This window comes from Monodon monoceros, unplaced genomic scaffold (genome assembly GCF_005190385.1).
Source record: "Monodon monoceros isolate NGI ecotype Baffin Bay Population unplaced genomic scaffold, NGI_Narwhal_1 Super_Scaffold_15, whole genome shotgun sequence".
Lineage (NCBI taxonomy): Eukaryota > Metazoa > Chordata > Mammalia > Artiodactyla > Monodontidae > Monodon > Monodon monoceros.
In genome coordinates this window covers 35,404,179-35,428,454 of record NW_021703771.1, presented here as the reverse complement: position 1 = coordinate 35,428,454, position 24,276 = coordinate 35,404,179, and the positions used below count along the sequence as shown (strand labels likewise).

The window sequence follows — 24,276 nt, the reverse complement described above, 5'->3', positions numbered from 1 at the left end:
GGGGATGATGAAGCAGAAGGGGCAGGAAACAAAGTCTAGGATCTGCCCAGAAGTTGGGGGTGTCGTAGGAGATCCTGTCCCATAGAGCCAGAACCCCCCCCAAACTGCACTCACAATGTAAAGATAAATGAAAAACAAATTTGCCCTGAAGAAGAGTATGGCATGGAAACTTTCCCACCCCCAGAATGGTGCTGGGAGGAAGAGAAAACAAGTCTCCCCTGAGAAGTGATAACCACAACCCAGACTGCAGCTCACGTGGAGATGTGGCATAAGCTGAGCATTTCTCATAAAATGGTTCCCAGTTGGTACAAATGTCTCCAGGCAAATACAAAAAAAATCCTTGGAAAAAAATGTATTTTTCAAGCCAGGAGTCAAAGAATTCCTACAGGTAAAAGTCCAAGAAATATGACTGGTTAAAAAAAATCATAGGGCTTCCCTGGTGGCACAGTGGTTGAGAGTCTGCCTGCCGATGCAGGGGACACGGGTTCGTGCCCCGGTCCGGGAGGATCCCACATGTCGCGGAGCGGCTGGGCCCGTGAGCCATGGCCGCTGAGCCTGCGCATCCGGAGCCTGTGCTCCAAAACGGGAGAGGCCACAACAGTGAGAGGCCCACGTACCGCAAAAAACAAAAGAAAAGAAAAAAAATCATAAAAAACAAAAGAAAAATAGGGTAGCATGAACTACAGCCAGTAGAATCAGAACCAAAGACCTCAGATATTGGGTTGATTAGATTCAAATTGTAAAATAAATACATTTTGATATGTTTAAGGCAATGGTTCTTAACATTATCAGGCCCATGTCTACTTTGTACAATAAATATTTTTGTAATGCCCCTATTCTTATCATGACAGAAATTTAAAATAATCTAATCTGCATATACACATTATATATGCATATATATATATCCCTTAAGTATAAAATATAGGAGAAAAAGTAATAGTAAAATAATGCATATTTCAATAAAAAATGCAGTAACAAAACCACACTAGAAGACATAATGAAATTGTCAGTGCTTGGTACTTGTCTCTGATAAATAAATCTGGACTTAAGAGAAGCCATTCCATACAAGCACAGGAAAATAAAAAAGAAGAGGTACAGGGGAATACTAGAATAAAAATTAGTACGAATGTATATATACAACGAGAAAGGGAATGACCTTCATTGAAGCAGCATAACATGTCAAGGCAAATTTAACAACAATCAATATATAAAATATGAGAAAATATAACACTCTTCAAGTGAGCTAGACCTTATTTATAAGTGCAGTACCCAATTCCCCATGTTTTAACATGGTAGACAATACTGATGAAGTACAGCAGAAAACTTACCATGTATCTTTTAACTGTACCTCATGCTGAGACATAAATTCAGTGTCAAGTATATAAAACATAAATTCAGTGTCAAGTATATAAAAAGACCTTGGAAACCATACCCTTTAATAGGTGACACAGAATAGCTGATGGATTGGAAAACAAATAATAATAATACAAGAGCTTATAGAAAAATTGTTTCTGGAGACAGTATTTCAGTAGGTGTGAAAAGCAAACTGCAAACTCAAAATAAATACTTTCTACATGCAATTTTTAAATCTCTGTGTTACAGACAAATTAAGAATACATAGGTTCAGTAGGCTTCCGACCATGACAGACTCACTGTTACTAGACTTCTTCTTCAGTAAGCAACAACTGGAAAAGATATGTGAGGTAACTGTTTACAGGCACTGGATGGGACAACGGGCAGTGAAAAACTGATGCTTTATGGAAGGAAAACATTCAAAATAAGCACCATGTGTGATCTGGCTTCCTGAGTAGACTTTGGGACTAAGGGTCAAAGAGAAAGAACCCAGGCACAGCACAGTGATGTTAATGAGCAGAAGAATGAAAGGTTTGACCTAAAGGTTTACGAAGCAGTTGAAATTATGGAACAGACTACTGGATAGAAGAAATGTGTGCAAAAGAGAAGCCTCTACCCCCATATACAGAATGAGACTTGCTAAGCACAGCAGAAAGAGGGTACTGTTGTTTGGTGCAGAGATAACCAGATACCAGATACCCAAGGTCACAAAGTGCTGGAAGATATAGGAGTTCTATCCAGACAGGGTGGTAAGACCACACTGGATTCTTAATCCAGCACCTTGGGTATTCAGCTGAGATCCCAGTAACTCATACCTTAGGAATAAGGACCGTACCCCAGAGGAAAGGCTGCATCCTAGGACTAAACACAAAACCAAAATAGATCTACACTGAATAAAAACAGGGCTGGCAGAATAAAAAACTAACAGTAATTCAATTGCCTACCAGAATAAAACTCAACACCTGTAAAAAAAAGATGAAAACCTAGATTCCCTACAACTATTAGCAGCAACATTCTGCACACACACAAAAAATTACTAGACATATAAAGAAGCAGGAAAAAAGCAGACAAGATAAAAGACCTTGAAAAGACCCAAAAGTTGGAAATGAAAGACCTCAGAACTGCTATGTTAAATACGTTCAACCGTGAAAAGGAAAAGAAGGACTTGCTGAATTTAAAAAAATGGGGAATCGTGGCAGGGAAAAAAAGAAAACAAACAAAATAATCCAACTGGAAATTCTAGAACTGAAAGCTATATCTAAAACGAAAAGTTCACTAACTGGAAATTGCTGAAAAACGTCAGTGAACTTAAAGATGGACTACAAAAGAAATAATATGAACTGATTTCAGATACAATAAAGGACTGAAAAATACGAACAGAGTGTCTGTGACATGTGGGATAATACAAAGTAGTGTGTTATATGTGTAATTAGTCCCAGAAAAAAAGGAGAGAATGGAGCAGAAAGAAAAAAAAACTTGAAGAAATAATGGTTAAAAATTTCCTAAATTTTACGTAAAACATCTTGGATCAACAGATCAAAAATGCTCAGAGAATACCAAACATGATAAATGCAAAGAAAACACAGCTTGGCACATGAATGATAATTACTACTGAAAACCCAAATAAAGGAGCAAGGGGAGCAAAGGGATACATTTCACACCATGGAACAAAGAAATGAATTACATTTAGTGTCTTCTCAGAACTAATGGAGGCCAGATAACAAACATCATCAAAGTAGTAAAAGAAAAAATACTTTTGATTATTCTGAATCTATTAAAATATCCTTCATAAATGAGGATATAATAAAGATACCTGAGAGAACTTGTGGCCAGCAGACTTCCACAAGAAGAAATGCTAAAAAAAAAAAAGGAAAAAAAATTTCTTCAGGCTCGAGGGAAATGCTACCACATGAAAACTTCAATCTACACAAAGAAATGAAAAGAACTGGAAATTGGCAATGTGTACATAAACATAAAATGCCATTTATTTTCTACTCTTATTTACTTCTAAGATAAATATCAATCTAAAGCAAAAGCAATTACACTGACTTGTGGAATTTACAAGTTATGTCAAAGTAAATATATGACACAATAAATAGCACAAAGGATGACACAGGGGTGAATGAAATTATCCTTTTGTAAGTGCTTACATTTTACAGCACATGAAACAATATTAAGCAGAAAGAAAACAGGGAATGAATAGAAAGAAAAGTGAGAAAAATAGCAAACAAATAGCAAAGTTGTAGACTTATATCTAACTATGTTAATAATTAAATACAAATAGTCTCAATTCTCCAATTAAAAAGCAGAGATTGTCGGGTTTGATAAAAACCAGGTTTTTAAAATCAGTTTTTTATTTAAAAAATCTGGTCTGTTTCCCTAGCGATCTCTATTATACCTTCTATCTATTAAAGAAATTGAATTTGTAATAAAAACAATTTCCACAAAGAAAGCTCCAAGTCCAGATGGTTTTACTAGTGAATTCTATGTTAAATAAATTATACAATATTACAATATAGTTTTCATTATAAGGAAGGAAATTGTTTATAAGATCTAAATAATCCTAATACCAAAACCTGACAAATACATTATAATAAAATAAAATTATATACCCATATCCTTCATGAACACACAAATCATTAGCTAAATATTAGCAAAAAGAGTCCAGCAATATATAAAAAAGATTATGTATCATGAGCAACTGGAGTTTATCCCAGAAATACATATCTATTGGTACTATCATTGAAAAGTCAATTAATTGACTTAAAAGTCATATTAATAAAGGAGATAAAAACACCTGATCAGTACATTCACAGAAAAGCATTTGAGAAAATCCAACACTCATTCATGAATAAAAATTTTCAGAAATCAGAAACAGGAGAAAACTTCCTCAACCTGACAAAGGACTATCACAAAATAATTAATACTGAAATACTGAACACTTTCCTCCAAAGAATGAGGATGTCCATCACTTCTAATTAAAATTTTACTCAAGTACCTAGCCAGTCCATAAGGAGAAAAAAACACACAAAAACAAAACAGAAAAAGGAAAGAAATAAAAGTCATAAAGATGGAAAAGGAGTTATCTTCATTTGCAGACAACATGATTATTAACACATAAAATCCTAAGGAGTCTACAAAAGATAACAGAATTAATAGACAAATGCAGTACTCAAGAAATCAATTGTATTATTATATACTAGCAGCAAACAGTAAAAAAAATTTAAGGAAATTATATATAAGAGCATCCAAACACATAAAATACTCAAGAGTAAATTCAACAAAAGATATGGAAGGCTTTTAATACTAAAAACTGAAAAACGTTACTGGGAGAAATAAAACTTAAATAAATGATTATATATCAGGTTAATGAATCCAAAGACTCAAAATAATCTATAGATTAAATGCAATCCCAATCAAATTTCCAGTTTACAAGCTCATTTGTAATTTCTATAAAAATGCAAAGGATCTTGAATACCCAAGGCAATTTTGAAAAAGATTAACAAGGTTGGAGGACTGATACTACCTTATTTCAAGAGTTACTGTAAAGATACAGTGGGTTTCTTCAATCTCGGCACAATGATATTAGGCCAGATAATTCTTGTGGGGGCTGTCCTACGTACCGAAAGATTTTTTTTATCAGTATCCCTAGCATCTAACAACTAGATGCCAGTAGCAACCCCGCTCCTCAATCGTAACAACCGAAGATGTCTCCAGGCATTGCCAAATGTCCCCCCAGGGCAAAATCAACCCCAACTATCATACAATAAACTAGATAGGGTGGTACTGGCATTAGGATGGACAGATAGGTTAATACAAGAGAATCCATAAACATGCTACCTTTGGGCAGCCAGTTGATTTTCAACAAAAATTAAAGTTGAAATTAAATCAATGAAACAACGAAAGTCTTTATCAAAAAGGTAAGGCACTAGTAAGCTGCATAGCACATGGAGATCAGCTCGGTGCTTTGTGACCACCTAGAGGGCCGAGATAGGGAGGGTGGGAGGGAGATGCAAGAGGGAGGGGATATGGGAATATATGCATACGTATAGCTGATTCACTTTGTTATACAGCAGAAACTAAGACAACAATGTAAAGCAATTATACTCCAATAAACACGTTAAAAAAAAAAGACATTAGTAAAATGTAGATAGGACAATGTGTGTGTCCTCTGAGACTGTCTCATACACTGAAATCATCTAACATTCCTACACAACCGTAATTACCCCTTCCCATTATTGACTAAAGTGGAGGAAATGATCAAAATACCCTTTCCCATCATTGACTACCATTTGTAGGGAAAATAACCGAATTCTCCTCCACAAATTTCCAAACGCCTTCTGTGTGATAGGACCATGCTCACTGAGAACCATTAATCTAAAGAAGTAACAAGGGATTGAAACTATGGTCAGGAGCAAAAGATAAGCAGATTTGAAAAAACAAACAGAACACTCAGAAATTTTTTAAAAAAAGAGTAATTGCAACTAAAAATTCAATGGATGTCTTAAAAAGTAGATCAGAAATAGCTGAACATTAAGAACTTCTGCTTCCAGCAATGTGACCAACCAATTCTCAAAAAAATGCATGGAAAAAACACACATTTGCATGCATTGCTGGGCTTGCAGAAAGCTGGGCTTGCAGAAAATAAAGGTAAGAGCCTCCCCAAATAACACTAAAGGTAAAGTTAGAGCAAGGAGCAGTAAGCTATAAGCAAACAGGAAAGGCAGGGCTTCCCTGAGGATGGATAATAATATTAGTGCTGTAACAGGTGACTAGACTGAGTCACAGGGCCAGCAGCATCTTAAGTCTCTTCCACACCGAGGGATTTTTGAAATTAGTTATAATGATGAAGGCTATGGAAACCCATAGTTCCAGACAGAAGCAAACACAGTTACTTCTAGAGGAAAGTTTTCTCAATTTAAGAAATAAAAGTCATTGTACTATTTCCATAGATATAATCAAACATGTATGACCTCATAATCAAAGATAATGAGACACCAATAAATAAACCACCATGAGGTAAGGGTCAGCAGAAACAACAAACTGCCAAGTTAGACTTCTAAGAACTTTATCGGAATTGTCAAAAACAGCCTATAAAATAGTTAGAGACAGGGTTTTTAAAGAAATAGAGAGAAAAAGATGAAGTTACAAAAATGAACAACCAACAAGAGACTAGAAAAAATAACCAGGCATATTTGAAAATAACAGACTCAACAGGACTATTAGGTATCGAATCAATACTGCTGACATCTCAAACTCAGTGGAATTATTAAACAGCACTTAGACACAGATAAAGGTTAGACTAATAAACTAGAAAGTAAATATCAAGAAATTACATGGAACACAGCATAGAAAGATAAGATAAAAATGTAAAAGAGGGACTTTCCTGGTGGTGCAGTGGTTTAGAATCTGCCTGCCAATGCAGGGACATGGGTTCAATCCCTGGTCCGGGAAGATCCCACGTGCCGTGGAGCAACTAAGCCTGTGAGCCACAACTACTGCACTCTAGAGCCTGCAATCCACAACTACTGAGCCCATGCATCACAACTACTGAAGCCCACACGCTCTAGGGCCTGTGTGCCACAACTACTGAGCCCGCAAGCTACAACTATTGAAGCCCGCGCACCTAGAGCCCGCACTCCGCAACAAGAGAAGCCACTGCAATGAGAAGCCCACGCACTGCAACGAAGAGTAGCCCCCATTCACTGCAACTAGAGAAAACCCGTGCGTAGCCATGAAGACCCAACACAGACAAAAATAACAAAAATTTTAAAAAAATTAAAAAAAAGAAAGAAGGAGAAAGGAGAACAACAACAGAAAGGAAAAAAGAAAAGAAAAAAATTGGAAAAAATCCAGTCTGAAAAGATAGCACAAAACCTGTAATAAAAATATATCAATAATGGCATTAAATGTGTACAGACTAAATGTACCAGTTTAAATACAGACTGTCAGATTAGATTTAAAAATATAAAAATCAGATATATGTTGTCTATAAAGGACATATAAAACAAAATAATATGAATAGCTTGAAAACAAAGAGAGGAAAGAAACTATATTAGATCTTACGTAGCCCCACACACAAATTCATATGCTGAAGTCCTAATCATCAATGTACTTGGGGAGAGAGCCTTTAAAGAGGTAATCAAGGTTAAATGAAGACTTCAGGGTGAGGCCTTAATCCAAAATGACTAGTGTACCCTTATAAGAAGAGAAAGAGACACCAGGGATATGTGTGCATCCAGGTGAAGACAAAGTGAGAAGGCACCATCTGCAAACCAAGGAGAGAGGCCTCGGGAAAAACCAAACCTGTCAACACATTGATCTTGGACTTTTAGCCTCTAGGACTGTGAGATATAAATTGTTGTTTAAGCCACCTAGTCTGTGGTATTTGGTTATGGCAACCTTAGCTGACTAGAACGTCAGACAAATATTAACCAAAAGAAAGCTGGTTTTATTAATATATATATATATATATATATATATATATATTTTTTTTTTTTTTTTGGCTGTATGTGGGCCTCTCACTGTTGTGGCCTCTCCCGTTGCAGAGCACAGGCTCCAGACGCGCAGGCTCAGCGGCCATGGCTCACGGGCCCAGCCGCTCCGCAGCATGTGGGATCTTCCCGGACCGGGGCACGAACCCGTGTCCCCTGCATCGGCAGGCGGAATCTCAACCACTGCGCCACCAGGGAAGTCCTGGTTTTATTAATATTAACAGAAAAAATATACTTTGAGGCAAAAATATATTCCTAGGAATAGAAAAGGATGCTACATGATGAAAAATAATTGAATTTATAATTTAAATATTTATATATATACATACAAAAATGGACAGATCTAGAAGGAGAAACTGACAAATTCACCACTTTAGATACTGATTATGCAAACCAGCTGAAGAGGACATTTTACAATTATTTGGAGGAGATTTGAATATGTTATGGGTTTTAGATAAGATGAAAATGTATAACAATAGAAAAGAGATTACTGGCTAAAAACTTACCAGGTTATGAAAGAGCCATATATTTAGGCAAATATTGATACATACATATGTAGAAAAACACACAAACACACATACACACACAGAGACACTGGGAATATTTACCAACACCTAATTCTATACCACACAGGTGCTTGAAGTTAGATATACAATGATAAATAAGGAAGATCAGATCCTATCCTCATGGATTTTATATGTCAAAGCAACTCAGATTGTAGGTCTCATGGGCTTCCGCTCTTTCTATGACACACACTTCTTTGAAACTTTAAAAAAGTCCTTTGAGACAACAAAGCTAGAACTCGACATTCCTTAGTAATTCAATTACAACTAGGTGTTCCCTGGTTGTCTATTTCTTTTATTCATTAAAATGGATATTTTTTCTTCTTTTAAAAATTATTATTGACATACAACATTACAGTAGTTTCAGGTGTGTAGCATGATTCAATATTTTACATATTGTGAAATGATCACCCCAATAAGTCTAGTTAACATCCATCACACAGTTACAAACATTTGTTGTCTTGTGATGAGAACTTTTAACATTTACCCTCTTAGCAACTTCCCAATATAAGTGCATTTTTTTTTCTTTTAGGTATAGCTACTTAACTTAGAGAGTCCTATACACCTTTTACATCATTTGTAAAACAGTCTTACATTTTATACCATGTACTGAATCTCCTAAGGAAACAAAAGTGGCTAAATCAACATTTCTCTGATATTTTGGTGATCTATGACTGACTTAAGAAAAAAATTTTAACAAAGTTAATGAGGCCTATAATTGACCTGATAATATAAAAACAGTGATTTTAAAACATTACAAATCCATTTAGTATTAATTAAAATTACTATAAAAATGCCATTTCAGAAAATAGAGAGAAAACAGTACATGAAAGAAAGAATAGCTAAGCTTCAGATTTTTTAAAAAGTAGTATTAGATAGCAAGCACATCGTATATTGATCATTTGGAGAGGCATGTGGTCAAGTTTACAGTTCCGAGTTCTGGCCAGGTATTGCTCAGCATCCCACCAACTGGACTTTGAAAAGCAGCCTGGCCATGCACTATGAGACATCAGACTTCCTTCCTGAGCCAAAAAAAGAGTGATTTTTTTCTTTTTAGCATGGCTCAAGTGTTTGCAGACATGATAGCTTTTTAATTTTTTAAGAAAATATAATTTAAAATGAGTAAAGGGTCACCCAGAATTTAATTAAACAGGCATACCTATATAAAATATACCTAGAAGAGACAATGCCTTCAAGTACTCCTATAATTTTCAGTCTATGATGGGATTATTTATCTGCTTTTTCTATTTTTAACAGTTTAACTGCTAGACTATTCATAATACATATACCTATAGCATTATTTTTCCTTCTATCTTTAACAACACCTTTCTAATATATCATAGATCCAAATTTTACTTATTACACAATTGTAGATATTAAACATCAGAGGTAAATTATTTTTAGTAAATATGAAAATATTAAACTATTACTATTAAAGTAATATCCAATGACTGTATTAATTCAATTCTTAGAGCATGAAAAAATAGATCAAAGTATATGAAGTGATAGTTTACAGTTATGATTAGATTTATGGCTTTACTATAGAAATTTAAATTTCTATTTATATCAATAGTATTGTTCCTCAGATTTATCAACTGTAAGGATTCCTGTACCTCAGGAATTTCATGAATAAAATAATTTGAATTCCTATCAAAATACCAGTGGGATTCTCTTGGTAGTGACAAAGACTTGACAAAGTGATATTAAAGTTTATCCAGAATTGACATGTACACACTGCTATATTTAAAAAGGATAACCAACAAGGACCTATTTTATAGCACAGGGAACTCTGCTCAATGTTATGTGGCAGCCTGGATGGGAGAATGGATACATGTCTATGTATGGCAGAGTCACTTTGCTGTGCACCTGAAACTATCACAACATTGTCAATCGGCTATGCTCCAATATAAAATAAAAAGTTAAAAAAATAAATAAAGTTCATCCAGGAGCTACAAGAATATTTTAGACCAGTAATAAAGGGAGATTTGCTTTCTAGGTACTAAAAGGTATTACAAACACAGAGAAATAAAGACACTTGGTGGAAGAAAAATCAAGACAAACAATACAAAATTGGAGTCCTGAAACACACATCTTAGAAATAACATATAGAAGAAATCATTATGTAACAAAAGAGGCTTCAGGTTAATGGAAAGAGTTCAAACAAGAGATACTGAGTATGGGGAAATTTAGAATAAAGCTTTATTTTATGTAAAGGTATAAATTAAATTTTAGATGGAGTTAAGAGTTAAAAGAAATAAACCATAAACCAGAAAACATATAGATCACTATTTATCTGATCTATAAGAAACAAAGGCAGAAACAAAATGTAAGAACTCACCAAATGAAAGAGCAATGAAATTGGATATGCCAAAGATGATCTCAGATGAGGCAAAATTATTATATGTAGGTGAAAATATTTCATACCTTGAAAACCATAAATACATTGAAAAATTATTAAAATCAATAAAAAAGAAGTTAATAAGGTGGCTGGTTACAAAAATGTTACACAAAATCAATTCCATTTAGAAAAAAAGATTATAAAAATAAAAGAAGGAAAAAAATGTCAATTTGAATAGTACAGAAACACATACACACACAATGATAATAAACCCCAGGACAGATTGTAGACATGTGTTTAGATTACTTAACTCTTCTTTTACGTTAACAAAGTATAGTTTTCATTTTCACTATTTAGGTCCTGCATATCTCTTATTAAACTTTATTCCTAAGTGTTTTCATTTTTTGTTCCTTTGGTAAATTAAATATATTCTTCAGTGAGCAGAGGAAGATAACAGAGTTTCTCTCCTCTGTCCTCCATCCTCCTATCTCCCTTAGCAAAAGGGTCATGGTTTGCTAATTTGTTTACTGACAGCTCAGAAGAGCAGAAACTATACCTTCCACAGCTCAGAGATTTGCCTCTGCTCAAAAAATGCTAAAAGCCAGCTCTATACTCTTGTATAGGGAAGAAAAACCATGACTGGAGAAATAAACAGCAGGGAAAAAACACAGGGACAATGTAATCTGATGAAGAAAGATGCACCTTTAGAAAATGCTCCCACTGAAATTCTCTGAAGAAAATTTTAACCTAAACCAGTTAGTTTAGAACAGAGAAAAAAAGGCTGTCTTGAATTGAAAACATGATTTGAAATTTTAAAATTAAATAGGAAGAACAGTGAAAGGAGAGAGTCACACCTGAGAACTCAATATGCTGGAAGTTCAAGAGGAACAATCTTACAACAAAAAGTAAGACAGATGGAAATGCTAAGAAAAAAAATAATAAGAAACTTTAAAGACCAATTTTGGAACTAACAGTTGAATAAGAGGGGTTCTAAAAAGAGAAAAGGAGACAAGTAAAGAAATATGTAAACAAATTACAGAAGAAAATTTCTAAACACATGAAAAAATGAATATTTAGTACAGGTGACCCTGTTTTTGTACTAAGACTTTCTCAAGTGAAGGAAGTAGCATGTTTTACATTATGGCACAAGTTCCTAGTGTTGTTGAAGAACGGAAACAGTTTGCAGAATGGCTACTTTGAATAGCACTGTTTTACGGATAATAGTTGTTTTTGCCTAACTCATCTAACATCTCTTTTCATAATAGCACCTTGGTTTGCTTTTGGAGAGTCCTCCTTTCCCTACTTTAAATCCTTGTGGTTTAGATGGGGCTCACCTCACTCCTCAGCTCAAGGGGTGGGCAAATGACTGCTGTCTAGCAAACCAGAGTGCCGCATTACAGGTTAGAGCAATCCTGGGCTTTCGCTAGAATTGCTGGTAATTCTATCCCTCTTGGCATGTGGATTGAGCACTCAAATCCAGATATCTCTGAAACTACTCTAATTCCTGGAATTATAAATTATGCAAGTCAATACATTTCTTTTTTTCCTCCTGAAGCCAGTGGTTCTCAAATTTCAGAGCACATCAAAATTACCTAGAGGGTTTGTTTTAAAAAATAATAATAATAACAGAACAAAACAAAAGACAGATTGCTGAGGTCCATAACCTGGTGGGTAAGTCTCGATGAGGCCTGAGAATCTGCATTTCTGGCAAGAGTCCATGTGATGCTGATGCTTGTCCAGGGACCACAACTGTGAATGATTGCCTTAAGCCATTATGAGTTGGTTCATATTACTTACACCTGAAAGATCAGTGACCAACGTATCTCCAAACAGATGAAAAAAAATGAAATAACCCTTGAAGCAAAGTGAAAATTAAAATTTTAAATTATCCAGAAAATAATGAAAATAATAAATTCATACCAAAACCTATGCAACACAATGAAGCTTTTCTTAAAGGAATACTTATTGTCTGGAATCCTTATTGTTAATAAAAATAAAGACTAAAACTAAGTATTCAACTTCAGAAAGTAGAAAAAATAAACAAAATTAATAAAACAAAATTAACAAAAGTTGAAGACTTTTTACTGTAAGATCTGAAATAAAGAAACAGAAAACCAACAAAAGCAGCAGAAAATATAGATAAGACAAAAGCTAATTATTTAGAAGCATAAATCCACAAGAAGCCTAAATAAGAAGAAACAGACAAAATAAAAATGTAAAGTGCTAGAGATTATTAAAATCCAACTGCACAATGGGAGAGACTAAAAGAATAAGAGAATCTTATTGCCACTTTATGGCAATGTATCAGAAAATATAAAGGAGGTAAATAATTCCCCAGCAAAATATACCAAATTCGACCAATCAGAAGTAGAAAAACCTAATAGATAAGACTCTGAGAACATAATTTTTTAAACTACAAAAGGCAAAGAAAGGGCTTAGATGTTTTGTAGCTCAGCTCTATCACCATTTTTTTTTTTTTTTTTTTTTAGCGGTGCGGGCCTCTCACTGTTGTGGCCTCTCCCGTTGTGGAGCACAGGCTCCAGACGCGCACGCTCAGCGGCCATGGCTCACGGGCCCAGCCGCTCCGCGGCATGTGGGATCTTCCCAGACCGGGGCACGAACCCGTGTCCCCTGCATCGGCAGGCGGACTCTCAACCACTGCGCCACCAGGGAAGCCCTCTATCACCTTTTAAGCTGTGGGTTCCAAATCATTTTGATCACACACACTTATCAGTAAAATATTTTTGAATATCCATCCCAATATATGTATATTTGCTTGTATTTATAAAGTAGATGCATACTTTATAAAGTAAATGTATACATTATTAAACAAAAAAGTAAATAAATATAAACACAAGTCATGATATTTTTTTCCATGTATGAATAAAATGAATCTATTATCTTGTCTATCTATTGGAGATAGATTTTCCACTTTGGAGACTAGTACTTTAATTCTTATGTATATTAAATTACCCCACAACATAGAAATAGACAGAAAACTACCTAAACATTAAATAAAATAGCCTTAGTAATAAAACATGATGAGGAAAACACATTAAAAAGTCCAAGTTCATGAAGACCAATAAATATTATGAAACTGAATATATCAGCATATCATGACTAAGAAGGTTTTTTTCCCACAGGAATATAAGAATTATTCAACTTCATAGAATCTATAGATGTAATTCATTGTATCAATAACCTGAAGTCAAAAATTACATAATTATGTCAATAGATGCTGAAAAGTTTTTTGATATAATCTGACAGGTATTCATAATAAAAAGAGAAGGGAAGCAATTAAACATGATTATTAACTGAAAATAACACATTTAAATTTGAAATATTACAGCCATTTTCATTAAATCAGAAGATAGGATGTCTGCTGTCAGCAGCATTTTCAACACTGTTTAGGAAATTCTAGTCTATTCCATAAGAAAAGAAAATTAAATAATAGGTATGACTATTGGAGAAGACACAAAACTATTGCCCAAACCCACAGTTTTTCTCTACAATAACAATGGCCAGTTAAAAGGAAAAAAAATTATTCACAATAGCATCAAAAATACCTAAGAATAATCATTACAAGAAATCTATATAAGTAACTTATTAAAGGTCACAGGGACTTCCCTGGTGGTCCAGTGGTTAAGAATCCGCCTTCCAATGCAGGGGACATGGGTTCGACCCCTGATCTGAGAAGATACCGCATCCCGCGAGTCAACTAAGCCCATGCGCCACAGCTACTGAGCCCACACTCCAGAGCCTGAGAGCCACAACTACTGAAGCCTGTGCACTCTAGAGCCTGCATGCCGCAACTACTGAAGCCTGCGCACTCTGGGGCCCGCGTGCTGCAACTACCGAGCCTGCGTGCTGCAACTACTGAAGCCCACACACCTAGAGCCCGTGCTCCGCAACAAGAGAAGCCACCGCAATGAGAAGCCCGTGCACAGCAAGAGTAGCCCCCGCTCGCCGCAACTAGAGAAAAAAGCCCACGCACAGCAATGAAGACCCAGCACAGCCAAAAAATAAATAAGTAAAAATAAAGGACACAAAAATAACTTGAAATAAATGGGTCAACATAACCTATATGCTCCTCCAATCCCATTCTCTTCTCTGATCTCAGAGTAGCATTATGATGAACTCAGCGTTCATCATGTTTCATATTTTTACCATAAATATAAGTATTCACAGACAATGCATAATATTACTTGATGGTTTAAAAAAATTAATAAAGATGAATAATATTGCATCGATCATTCTGCCGCTTGCTTTATTAATTAACATTATAGCGGGATTTTTAAAAAAGTAATCCAGACTGATAACGGTAGCTGTAGTCTGTTCATTTTAACTCAATTTCATTTTGAGAATATACTATAATTTAATCATCCTCTTGGTAACAGACATTTAGGTTGTTTCTGAGTTGTTGTTTTTTTTTTTCTATTACAAGCAATGCTGCAATAAATATTTTTTTGCACAATTCTTTGTGTACATGTGACCGTAACCCACAGAGAAAACATTTTGCGTCACAATTCAGTACTCACACACACAAAAACACCCAGCATAACCCAAAAGTATATGAAACAATAGTTACTCTTACTACATGCACTTCACTCTGATGACTTTTTATTGTTCTATTTCATTAAAAAATAGCACTAATACTTTCCATAATACCAAATTAATATCAAAAGGCACTAGTGGGTCCCAGCCCACATTCTGAAAAACACTGCTCTGGTAAATCCACCTAGAAGTGGAATCAAAGTATATGAAAAATTTTGATTCCACCAGATATTGCCACATTGCTCTCTCAAGTGGATTCATTGATTATGAGTCCCATCAGGACTGTGTGACATTCTTCACACTACTTAGTATGGTCAGAACTTAAAATTTCTGCTACTTCTATGGGAGTGAAATTATATCTCATTTAAATCAGTATCTTTTTGTTTATTGAATATTAATTTTTTTCTTTTATAAATTACTATTTGCTCATTTTTCTGTTGGGCTTTTACTTCCTTTTGATTTGTAGTCCTTTATATATTATGGATATTAATTCCTTATCAACTACATGCATTGCAAGTATCTTTTCCCACTCTATATTGTATTAGATTTCTAACTTTGTTTATACTGTTGGTGCTGGACTATTTTATGTCAGTTAGGTTATGCCTGGTAACTATGTTTCCCAGAGTCTTTTTTCTGGATGGTTCTGGGTTACAGTCAGCCAAAAGAGAAACTCATATACTACAAGACATGGAAAGCAAAAACAAAGCAGAAGCCATTATCATGGTCAGCCACGGTAGCACACACAGATCTGCCCAGCACGTCCTGGCTTGTCCTCTCTGGTGCTCTGTGCCCACCTTGTCTTCCCAATGTTGGTCCCACTGACCAGCAGCCTGACACCATCCCTTGTCTGCAAATCCAGAGAGGTTGTCACAACACAGAGGTAGCAGTTTCCATAGCTCTCCCCAGGGGCTCCCTCTCCCCAGTTCCTCTGCAATACCAGATACGCTTGGCTTTTTGGATTTCCCTGCATGCTTTGATTTGTCTATCTAGTCCAGGGCTTCTGAAGACTGGTTAGTGAATATTTCTCTAATGTACTGTATGTACTGACCCTTCCCTTGCCCATCAACTCTCACGTTTGTGTAAGTTCTTTTTTTAAAAAAATTAATTATTTTTAAATTTATTTTTATTTTTGGCTATGTTGGGTCTTCGTTGCTGCACGTGGGCTTTCTCTAGCTGTGGTGAGTGCATAGGCAGGCGGATTCTTAACCACTGCACCACCAGGGGAAGTCCCTAGTGTAAGTTCTGAATCTTCAATTTTCATAACACTTAAAGTGGCTCTATCTTCCTGACTGAAACCTTTGCCAGGTAGAAATTTTAAATTCTGAAGTAGTCAATTTAATTTAACTGCTTATAGTTTGTATTTTTTGTGTCTTGTTTAAAAAAAAAAAATCCTTCCCAAACTTAAGAGCTGTAAAGTTTTGCTTTACAGCTTTAGATCTTTAGATATGTTATGAGGTTGGGGTCCAATTTTACTTTTTCTCTATAGTCAGATATACTCCCAGGACCATTTATAATCTTTGCATTATTTTCCAAGATCTGAAAAGCACCTCTGCCATATATTAAGATTTGTATATATTCTCATTGCTAATGGTCTATTCGTCTTTCACTGGGCCATCACCTCACTTATTTACATATACTTACATAGCTGTATAATAAATATAGATATCTGGTAGGGAGAGCCTTGAAACTTTGATTTTCATCTACAGAATTGTGAGGTTATTATTGGTCTTATTAACTTCCAAGTCAATTTAAAATCGACCTTATTGGAATTCTGAATGAAATTACATTGAATCTGTAGATTAATTTATAGGAAATTATGCTCTTTAAAACATTGAGTCTTGCCATTTATTAACAAAATATCTCCATTTATTTAGGTTTGCTTTTATATACCTCAATATGTTTATCATTTCTCCATAAATATCTTTCATAGTTTTGTTAGATTTATTCCTAGGTATAGTATATTACAGTTTATGTTCCAATTGTGAAACAAACCCTTTTTATTTTATTTTTAATTTTTTAAATGTTTTTAAGAATTAAATTGTGCCATGACACCTAATGATTGCACTTTTTTTTTTTGGCTGCATTGGGTCTTCTTTGCTGCATGGGCTTTCTCTAGTTGTGGCGAGTGGGGGTTATTCTTCATTGCAATGCACAGGCTTCTCATTGCAGTGGTTTCTCTTGTTGCAGAGCATAGGCTCTAGGCATGTGGGCTTCAGTAGTTGTAGCACACGGGCTCAGTAGTTGTGGCTCATGGGCTCTAGAGCACAGGCTCAGTACTCATGGTGCACAGGCTTAGTTGCTCCACGGCATGTGGGATCTTCCCAGACCAGGGCCCGAATCCATGTCTCCTGCATTGGCAGGTGGATTCTTAACCACTGTGCCACCAGGGAAGTCTCAGCAAACCCTTTTTAAAACACCAGTTTCTAATTGTGAATTCCTAGGATGCAGAACTGTCCTTACACTCCAGATATTCATTTGTTCTTAGTTTGACTTCTGTGTATTTATAACTAGCAATCTTGTTAAATTTATTTTATTCCAATAATTTATCTACGGATAACCATGGATATAAAATCATATTGATGTGAATAACAAAGCATTTGCTTTCTTCTTTTCCAATCCTTAGATCTTTTATTTAGTTTTCTTCTCTTATTGCATTGGTAGCACCTCCAGTAGTATTAATACCAAACCCAAGAGGGGACTCTAGATGGGCTATTAAAACTGAGAGGACTAAAAGCAACTGCTTAAATCAGAGAACGGAATCTCAAGTCAGCCAGGTAGGAAAAAGAAAGAATTGACTTAATAGCAGTTCCATACAATGATACTATAAAAAAAAAAATCACTGTCCCCAGAGGCTTTTATTTGTGACAGTATAGAAGTGAGGAAGCAGGCCAAGTATAAAGAGCCCTGGTTCAAATTTAGCACAGGCAAGCAACTGAGCTCCTCTAACCATGATCATATATACCTGCTTACCCAGTTAATGAAGATATCTATGAAATTCAGTTGTCCTTAGTACAAGAGTCTTGAAAAACTGAGTTTAAAAAATAATTACAGGGCTTCCCTGGTAGCGCAGTGGTTGAGAGTCCGCCTGCCGATGCAGGGGACACGGGTTCGTGCCCCGGTCTGGGAGGATCCCACATGCCGCGGAGCAGCTGGTCCCGTGAGCCATGGCTGCTGAGCCTGTGCGTCCGGAGCCTGTGCTCCCCGGCGGGAGAGGCCACAACAGTGAGAGGCCAGGGTACCGCAAAAAAAAAAAAAAAAAAAAAATTACAAAAACTATAGATAATATTAACTCTCTATCCCAAAAGGAAAGGAAACATTTAATTTTGATCCTTATTAGCCCATATATTTAGAATAATCATACAACAGACAAGACTTAAAGAAAAATTTTAAACTTAAAGAAAAGTTTTAGAGGCCAAAATTCTTGACTTCTTGCTTGACGTGTTCTAGATTTCCCTTTAAGAGAACATTTTCCCCTTTACAAAAACATTTTCTAAATTTAATATTTGTTCTCTGCTTATATCTGAAGTATCTATACTTTACAGGTAGTTCTTCATTATATGAAAATGCATATGTTAAAATTTTTACTTTAGATGGTAATTTATTATGAATCTGATTTTACAGAAGTAGAAACTGTCTTACTAAATTACTACTTCTTATCGATAAGTGCAAGCATATTAAAATCTATTTATTAAAATTTGGTGATCTTATCTACACCAACAGAAAGAACCATCTCTTTATCATATGAGAATAATTCAAGTTGTAGCTCTTAATATGTTTATTTTAACCAAATTTCAAAAAACAAAAATTCCAGTGTAAATTTAGAAGGAGCTTTGCAAAAGGCTCTTCAAGTTCATAAGAACTGAATTTGACTTGTACTTCCTTATTAATGGAGAATAAAGAAAGGCTAGCTGAAGGCTGCTAACAACTTTGTAATTCTCTGAAAATGGCACTTGGGCTTGGGACACAGGACTAGTATTTCAGTGGAGGAATTTGGCAGTATAAAGTATAGACATTTTCTGTTGATTAGTCTTCATCTTAGTCAGCCCTTATTGTTCAAACAGGAACAGACTGGATCTCCTAGCAGATATAAGCATGAGGATTTATGTTTTTTAAAGTTTAAAACTAACACTCTGAACAATGTTGTATGTTCATTAAAAATATACATACTTAGTATTAAAGGCTAAATTAATTTCTTTTTTTGAAAGGATCTCCAAGTTTAAAAGTATTAGCCACTTTTCATAATCCCTTTTATTAAAACCATACAATAAATAATCTTATTTTCACCAAGACCAGTCTAAAGTAAGGAAGCTATGTAAAGTTACTTCTTAAACCCACAATTTCTACTTGTTATATTATAAGTTGCTTCTGGACCATTTCTTTTCTATAGGCATTATTTTACTATTTATTTTGCTTAGAATAAAACGGCAATCAGAGAACCTAAAATTGTGATTATTTGCCACTTGGCTTCTGACCATTCTCATCAGGCAACTTGGGAGACCTATGCAGCGCCAAAAGAAGTTCTGCCCACACAATGTCTTGTGGTGGGTGATGAGAATGGCACATTATCTGCCTAGTCCGAACAGAGGTCACAGCAGGGAGAGCATCTGCTAAGATAATGTGAATGAAGGAAACAACCATAATTGCCTCATTAAGAGATCTCTGGCCAAATAATCACAAGAAGAAAGGAAACCACCCTAAAATTAGGTATATAATAAGGAAAATTTGGGGTAGAAATAAAAAATGCAGAATTCAGGAGACTTGGGTATTCCACTGGTTTTGCTAATTTTCTTAGTCACTGTATGAATGAATGGAAACGTGGATGCAACAGTTCAGTTATTCAACTCCAGCCCTTGCCAGTCATTAGTAAGAAGCAGAAGATGCAGATTCACAGCTGTCCAGGATACAAATTTACAAAATAAATGTAAAACAAATGTAAGATTTAAAGTCTATTTCGAAATTACAATGAAGAGCATACAGTCTAAGAACGGGAGGGAAAAAAGGAAAGGGAAAAAAGGAAATTGTCTCTGCTTAACCAATTTACTTTCTTCTGTTTTCTATCTCTATGTTTTAAAAATAGATTTTTCTTATGTCAATGGTATATAATTACAACTAAATCCTCAGTCACTTTAAATTATATATAATTGAATATATATTTCATTCAACTGATAAAATTATTTCATAGTAAAAGCTAAGGTAAATATTTTCCCAATTTCGATTTAAATTAAGCATCTAAGCTGAATGAAAAACTAAAATGTATTGAAACTGTGACAAATTATTTTTGCATTTCCTGATATTTTGAGATTAAGCTTTATTAATTTGTATTATACAGTTAACATTGTATAAATAGAATCTTGTAGTGAATTATGATTATTAAATTTTTCTGATTCCAACAAACACAGTAAAATTAGCTTGTTACAACCACAAGCCAGGTTTAAAATAAGCAAACTATTTGATGACTTTGATGTTTTGCACCCAAAATGTGCTGGCTAATTTTTCCATTCCATTTACCATTCCGGTCTTTAAACTGCCTTAATCTCCTGCCCTCAGATGTTGACCTTGTAAGAATAGGGGTCATAGGTCAGAACAGACAGACCTCAAAGGATCTGGACTATCAATTCATGCCTGAGAGATTTCTCTTCCACAATAGGAACCTACTAAACAGCAAATTCCTAAATCTAATCACACAAGTATCAGGGTGAAACAGTTATTTATTGGAATTCGTTGATTTACATTTTTCAAACATCTCCTGCACCTAAAGAGCATTTTTCTTTTTCTTTTGGGAGCAGGTTCTGGGACATAATAAATATGAAAATAAAATCATTGAAAGAATTTTTAATATAAAACAGATATCCTTAATAAAATGGCACCATAAACCTGAGTACAGATTTATTGTTTCCAGGAATGCTATGTGGATTTCAAAAATATAGAACTAGAATTCCTAACTATAAAGTACCTGGGAAACTTCAAATTATACCACAGAGATAATGAGTGTAAGAGATTATACTGCCACAGAGGTGGATGGGGAGGGAGCGGAGGAGGGTTACCACTAGTTAGTTTTGAGCTCACTTGCTCTAAAGGGGAATGAGGGCATTAAATAAGTATTTTTTCTTTTTAATAAACAGGTGAAAATATATGATCCTTCAGTGAGGACAGACAAAAGCAGAATTCTTATGGCTTCCAAATCTTCTTGCAAATTAAAAAATTTGAAACCACAAAACTAGGACCCTATAAAAATAACTCTTCTATCATACATCTTTAATTTTTTTAAAAAAGGCAAGTTAGCTCTTCTGAGCTGAGAATTTAGACATATATAATGAGTTTCTATTTACATTCACTTTGGTCTTTCTGGCCATACATGGTAAATATAATGTACCATTCTAACACCATTTTAACACTGGACTATAAGGAATGTCAAATTTCATAATCAGTTTTTAAGTCTAAATGAAGAGCATCTTAAAAATGATAAATTTACAAGTCTTTCTAACATGAACAAATGAATTTCCTATACTTCCATGCCAAAAGCAGTAATACGGAACATCATAACAATTAACCTTCTTTCTAAACAAAATACACTAAAAGTTCAACTCATGTAGAAAATCAAGAAGCTTACTCATGTGCTAATGCAGTGATGCAAATGTATTATTGCCTGAAATGGAATGAAAGCAATAGAACGTTGGTATTATTTTCTAAGTTATTTTAAAAATCTCAAGTCAACATTGTTGAAAGGGAACTTGCATTATTATGAATAGCACTTCTTGCACACTGCGGTTGGGTCAAAAGATGTGGAAGGTTGAGAACAAAGAAGACAGTCACTATGCTAGAAAAAAATTACAATAAAAAAGGAGGTTAAAAAAACCATAAATAAAAAAACACAAAATTATATGTATATACCCAATATATTTATACCTATCATGCATATATGCATTTCAAATATATTTTAAAATTACACATATTTTTATTCTTTAATTATTAAGGATTAAAATAATTTAATCTACGTAGAAACATTTCCAGACCATTTGTTTCAGTCCACATCATTTTTACTAATATAACACATATGTTAATACAAACTGAAATTTTATTATATAAAATATTTAATTCTATATTACAGGTTGACATAATTATTTCATATAAATAAGATAGTGACAAATAAATAAAATCCTCATTCTACTATCTTCCCCCATTACTTCTTTTTCCTCATAGTAAATTGTAGCTCTTTAAAGAATAAAAAGATACCAAGATATACGCCAGTTTTTCAGAATAAGAATAAAGTTTTAAAATCTTTTATTAACAACAACCTTCATGTTAGTATAAAGAGAGCTTTTATAAGGTCATTAAATCTCTTTACTCTTCTGATAATGAACATAAGAAAAAGTAAACAGCAAATATAAATCAAAAATTATTTCATTTAAAAATTTAAGAAAATATTTTAAACATAAGAGAATTTAAAAGTTAGTATTTACTGCTATTATGTAGCTGGACGCTAGTAACAGCATACTAAATTCAGCAGAATTAAGACAATAAAAAAATAAACCCACTTTCTTTTGCAAATAGTTTACTTAAAATTAAGATAGAATCTTTAAAATTATTTTTTTATTTCTTGCCACAGAAACATAAATCTTCTCAAAAATATGCTTCTATATATAGATGTATATATATATATAGAACAAATAAGTTCTCTTGAGTGATGAAACCAAATTTGAATTTGTTAAAATAAACATTTTAGAGCTTTAATTTTTAAACCTGAAATGACAGAAATTAAACTTTCTAATTTAAAAACATTTCAAGAGAAAAGATATAGTTTTCAACAGATGGTGTTTGAACAATTCATATTATTCACAGGCGAAAAATGAGCCTAGACCTCAACCTCACACTTCACACAGGGGAAAAAAACTCTGTGATTAATCAAATTTGGAGTTAATCAAAGATTTTTTAAACATGACAAAAAATAAAAGATTGATAAACGTCTTTATCAAAATTTAAAACTTTTGCTCTGTGGGAGATACTTAAGAGACTGGAACAATAAACCACAAACTCAGAAAAAATATTTGCAAATCATAAATCTAAGGACTTGTATCCACAATTTATATAAAGAGCTCTCAAAATGCAACAATAAGAAAACAATCCAGTTTTCTGGATTTTACAATAATAACTAATAGTAAGATAGAAACATTATAATATGCTATAATAAAAGTTATATGAATATATCTCTCTCTCAAAACATCTTATTGTATAAATTTAATGTCTTTCCCATTTTAACTATGCACTTATCATGCACTGTGGCCATAACTTTTGCAGCTTGGGATGCAACAGCAAGAATATCACAAATTTCTTTTTCCTTCTTCACAATTTCAGATAGAAGATTCCTTCATATCATATCTTAGCAACCTTAGCACATGATTTTTTTTTCCTGATTAAGTCAAGACCTTTCTCCTTTTCACTTAGAAGAAGCACTTCGCGGCTGCTCTTTGGCATATCCAAATTGCCAGCAACACTACTCCTGTGCTTTGGAGCCATTATTAAGTAAAAAAAGGGTTATTTGAACACACACACTGCGATATCATGATAGTCAAACTGATATCCAAGATGGCTGCTAACTGACTAATGGACAGTGTATGCTGGACAAAGGGATGATCCAGGTCTGGATGGAACAAAGCAAATGGTGCAAGATTTCATCACACTACTCAGAACACTGCAGTTTAAAACTTACCAATTGTTTATTTCTGGAATTTTCCATTTAATATTTTTGACAGCTGATGACCATGGATAACTGAAATCCCAGAAAGCAAAACTATGGATAAGGGGCGAATACTATATTGATACACTCAAAAGTTTGGATGAATTTCAAAGCCATTATGTTGAGTAAAAAGAGCTAATTTCAAAAGGTTACAAATGAACTAAGCCCAAGTTAGGAGAAGGAAGAAAATAAAGACCACAGTGGAAATAAATGAAATAGAGACTAAAAAGACAATAGAAA

At 34.2% G+C, this 24,276-nt stretch overlaps 1 protein-coding gene across 3 annotated transcripts in view; it reads right to left on the bottom strand.

The window, feature by feature from the left end:
• The window catches only part of LIN28B (lin-28 homolog B), a 115,462-nt gene that overhangs the window by 20,484 nt on the left and 70,702 nt on the right, over positions 1-24,276 (bottom strand). Inside the window, exon 4 of one of the 3 annotated variants that reach the window (XM_029224072.1) lies at positions 3,167-3,208. The exons of the other annotated variants lie outside the window; for them this stretch is intronic. Within the exon in view, the coding sequence (XP_029079905.1) occupies positions 3,167-3,208 (42 nt within the window). The remainder of the gene's footprint in view (positions 1-3,166; positions 3,209-24,276) is intronic. 3 annotated transcript variants of the gene reach the window in all.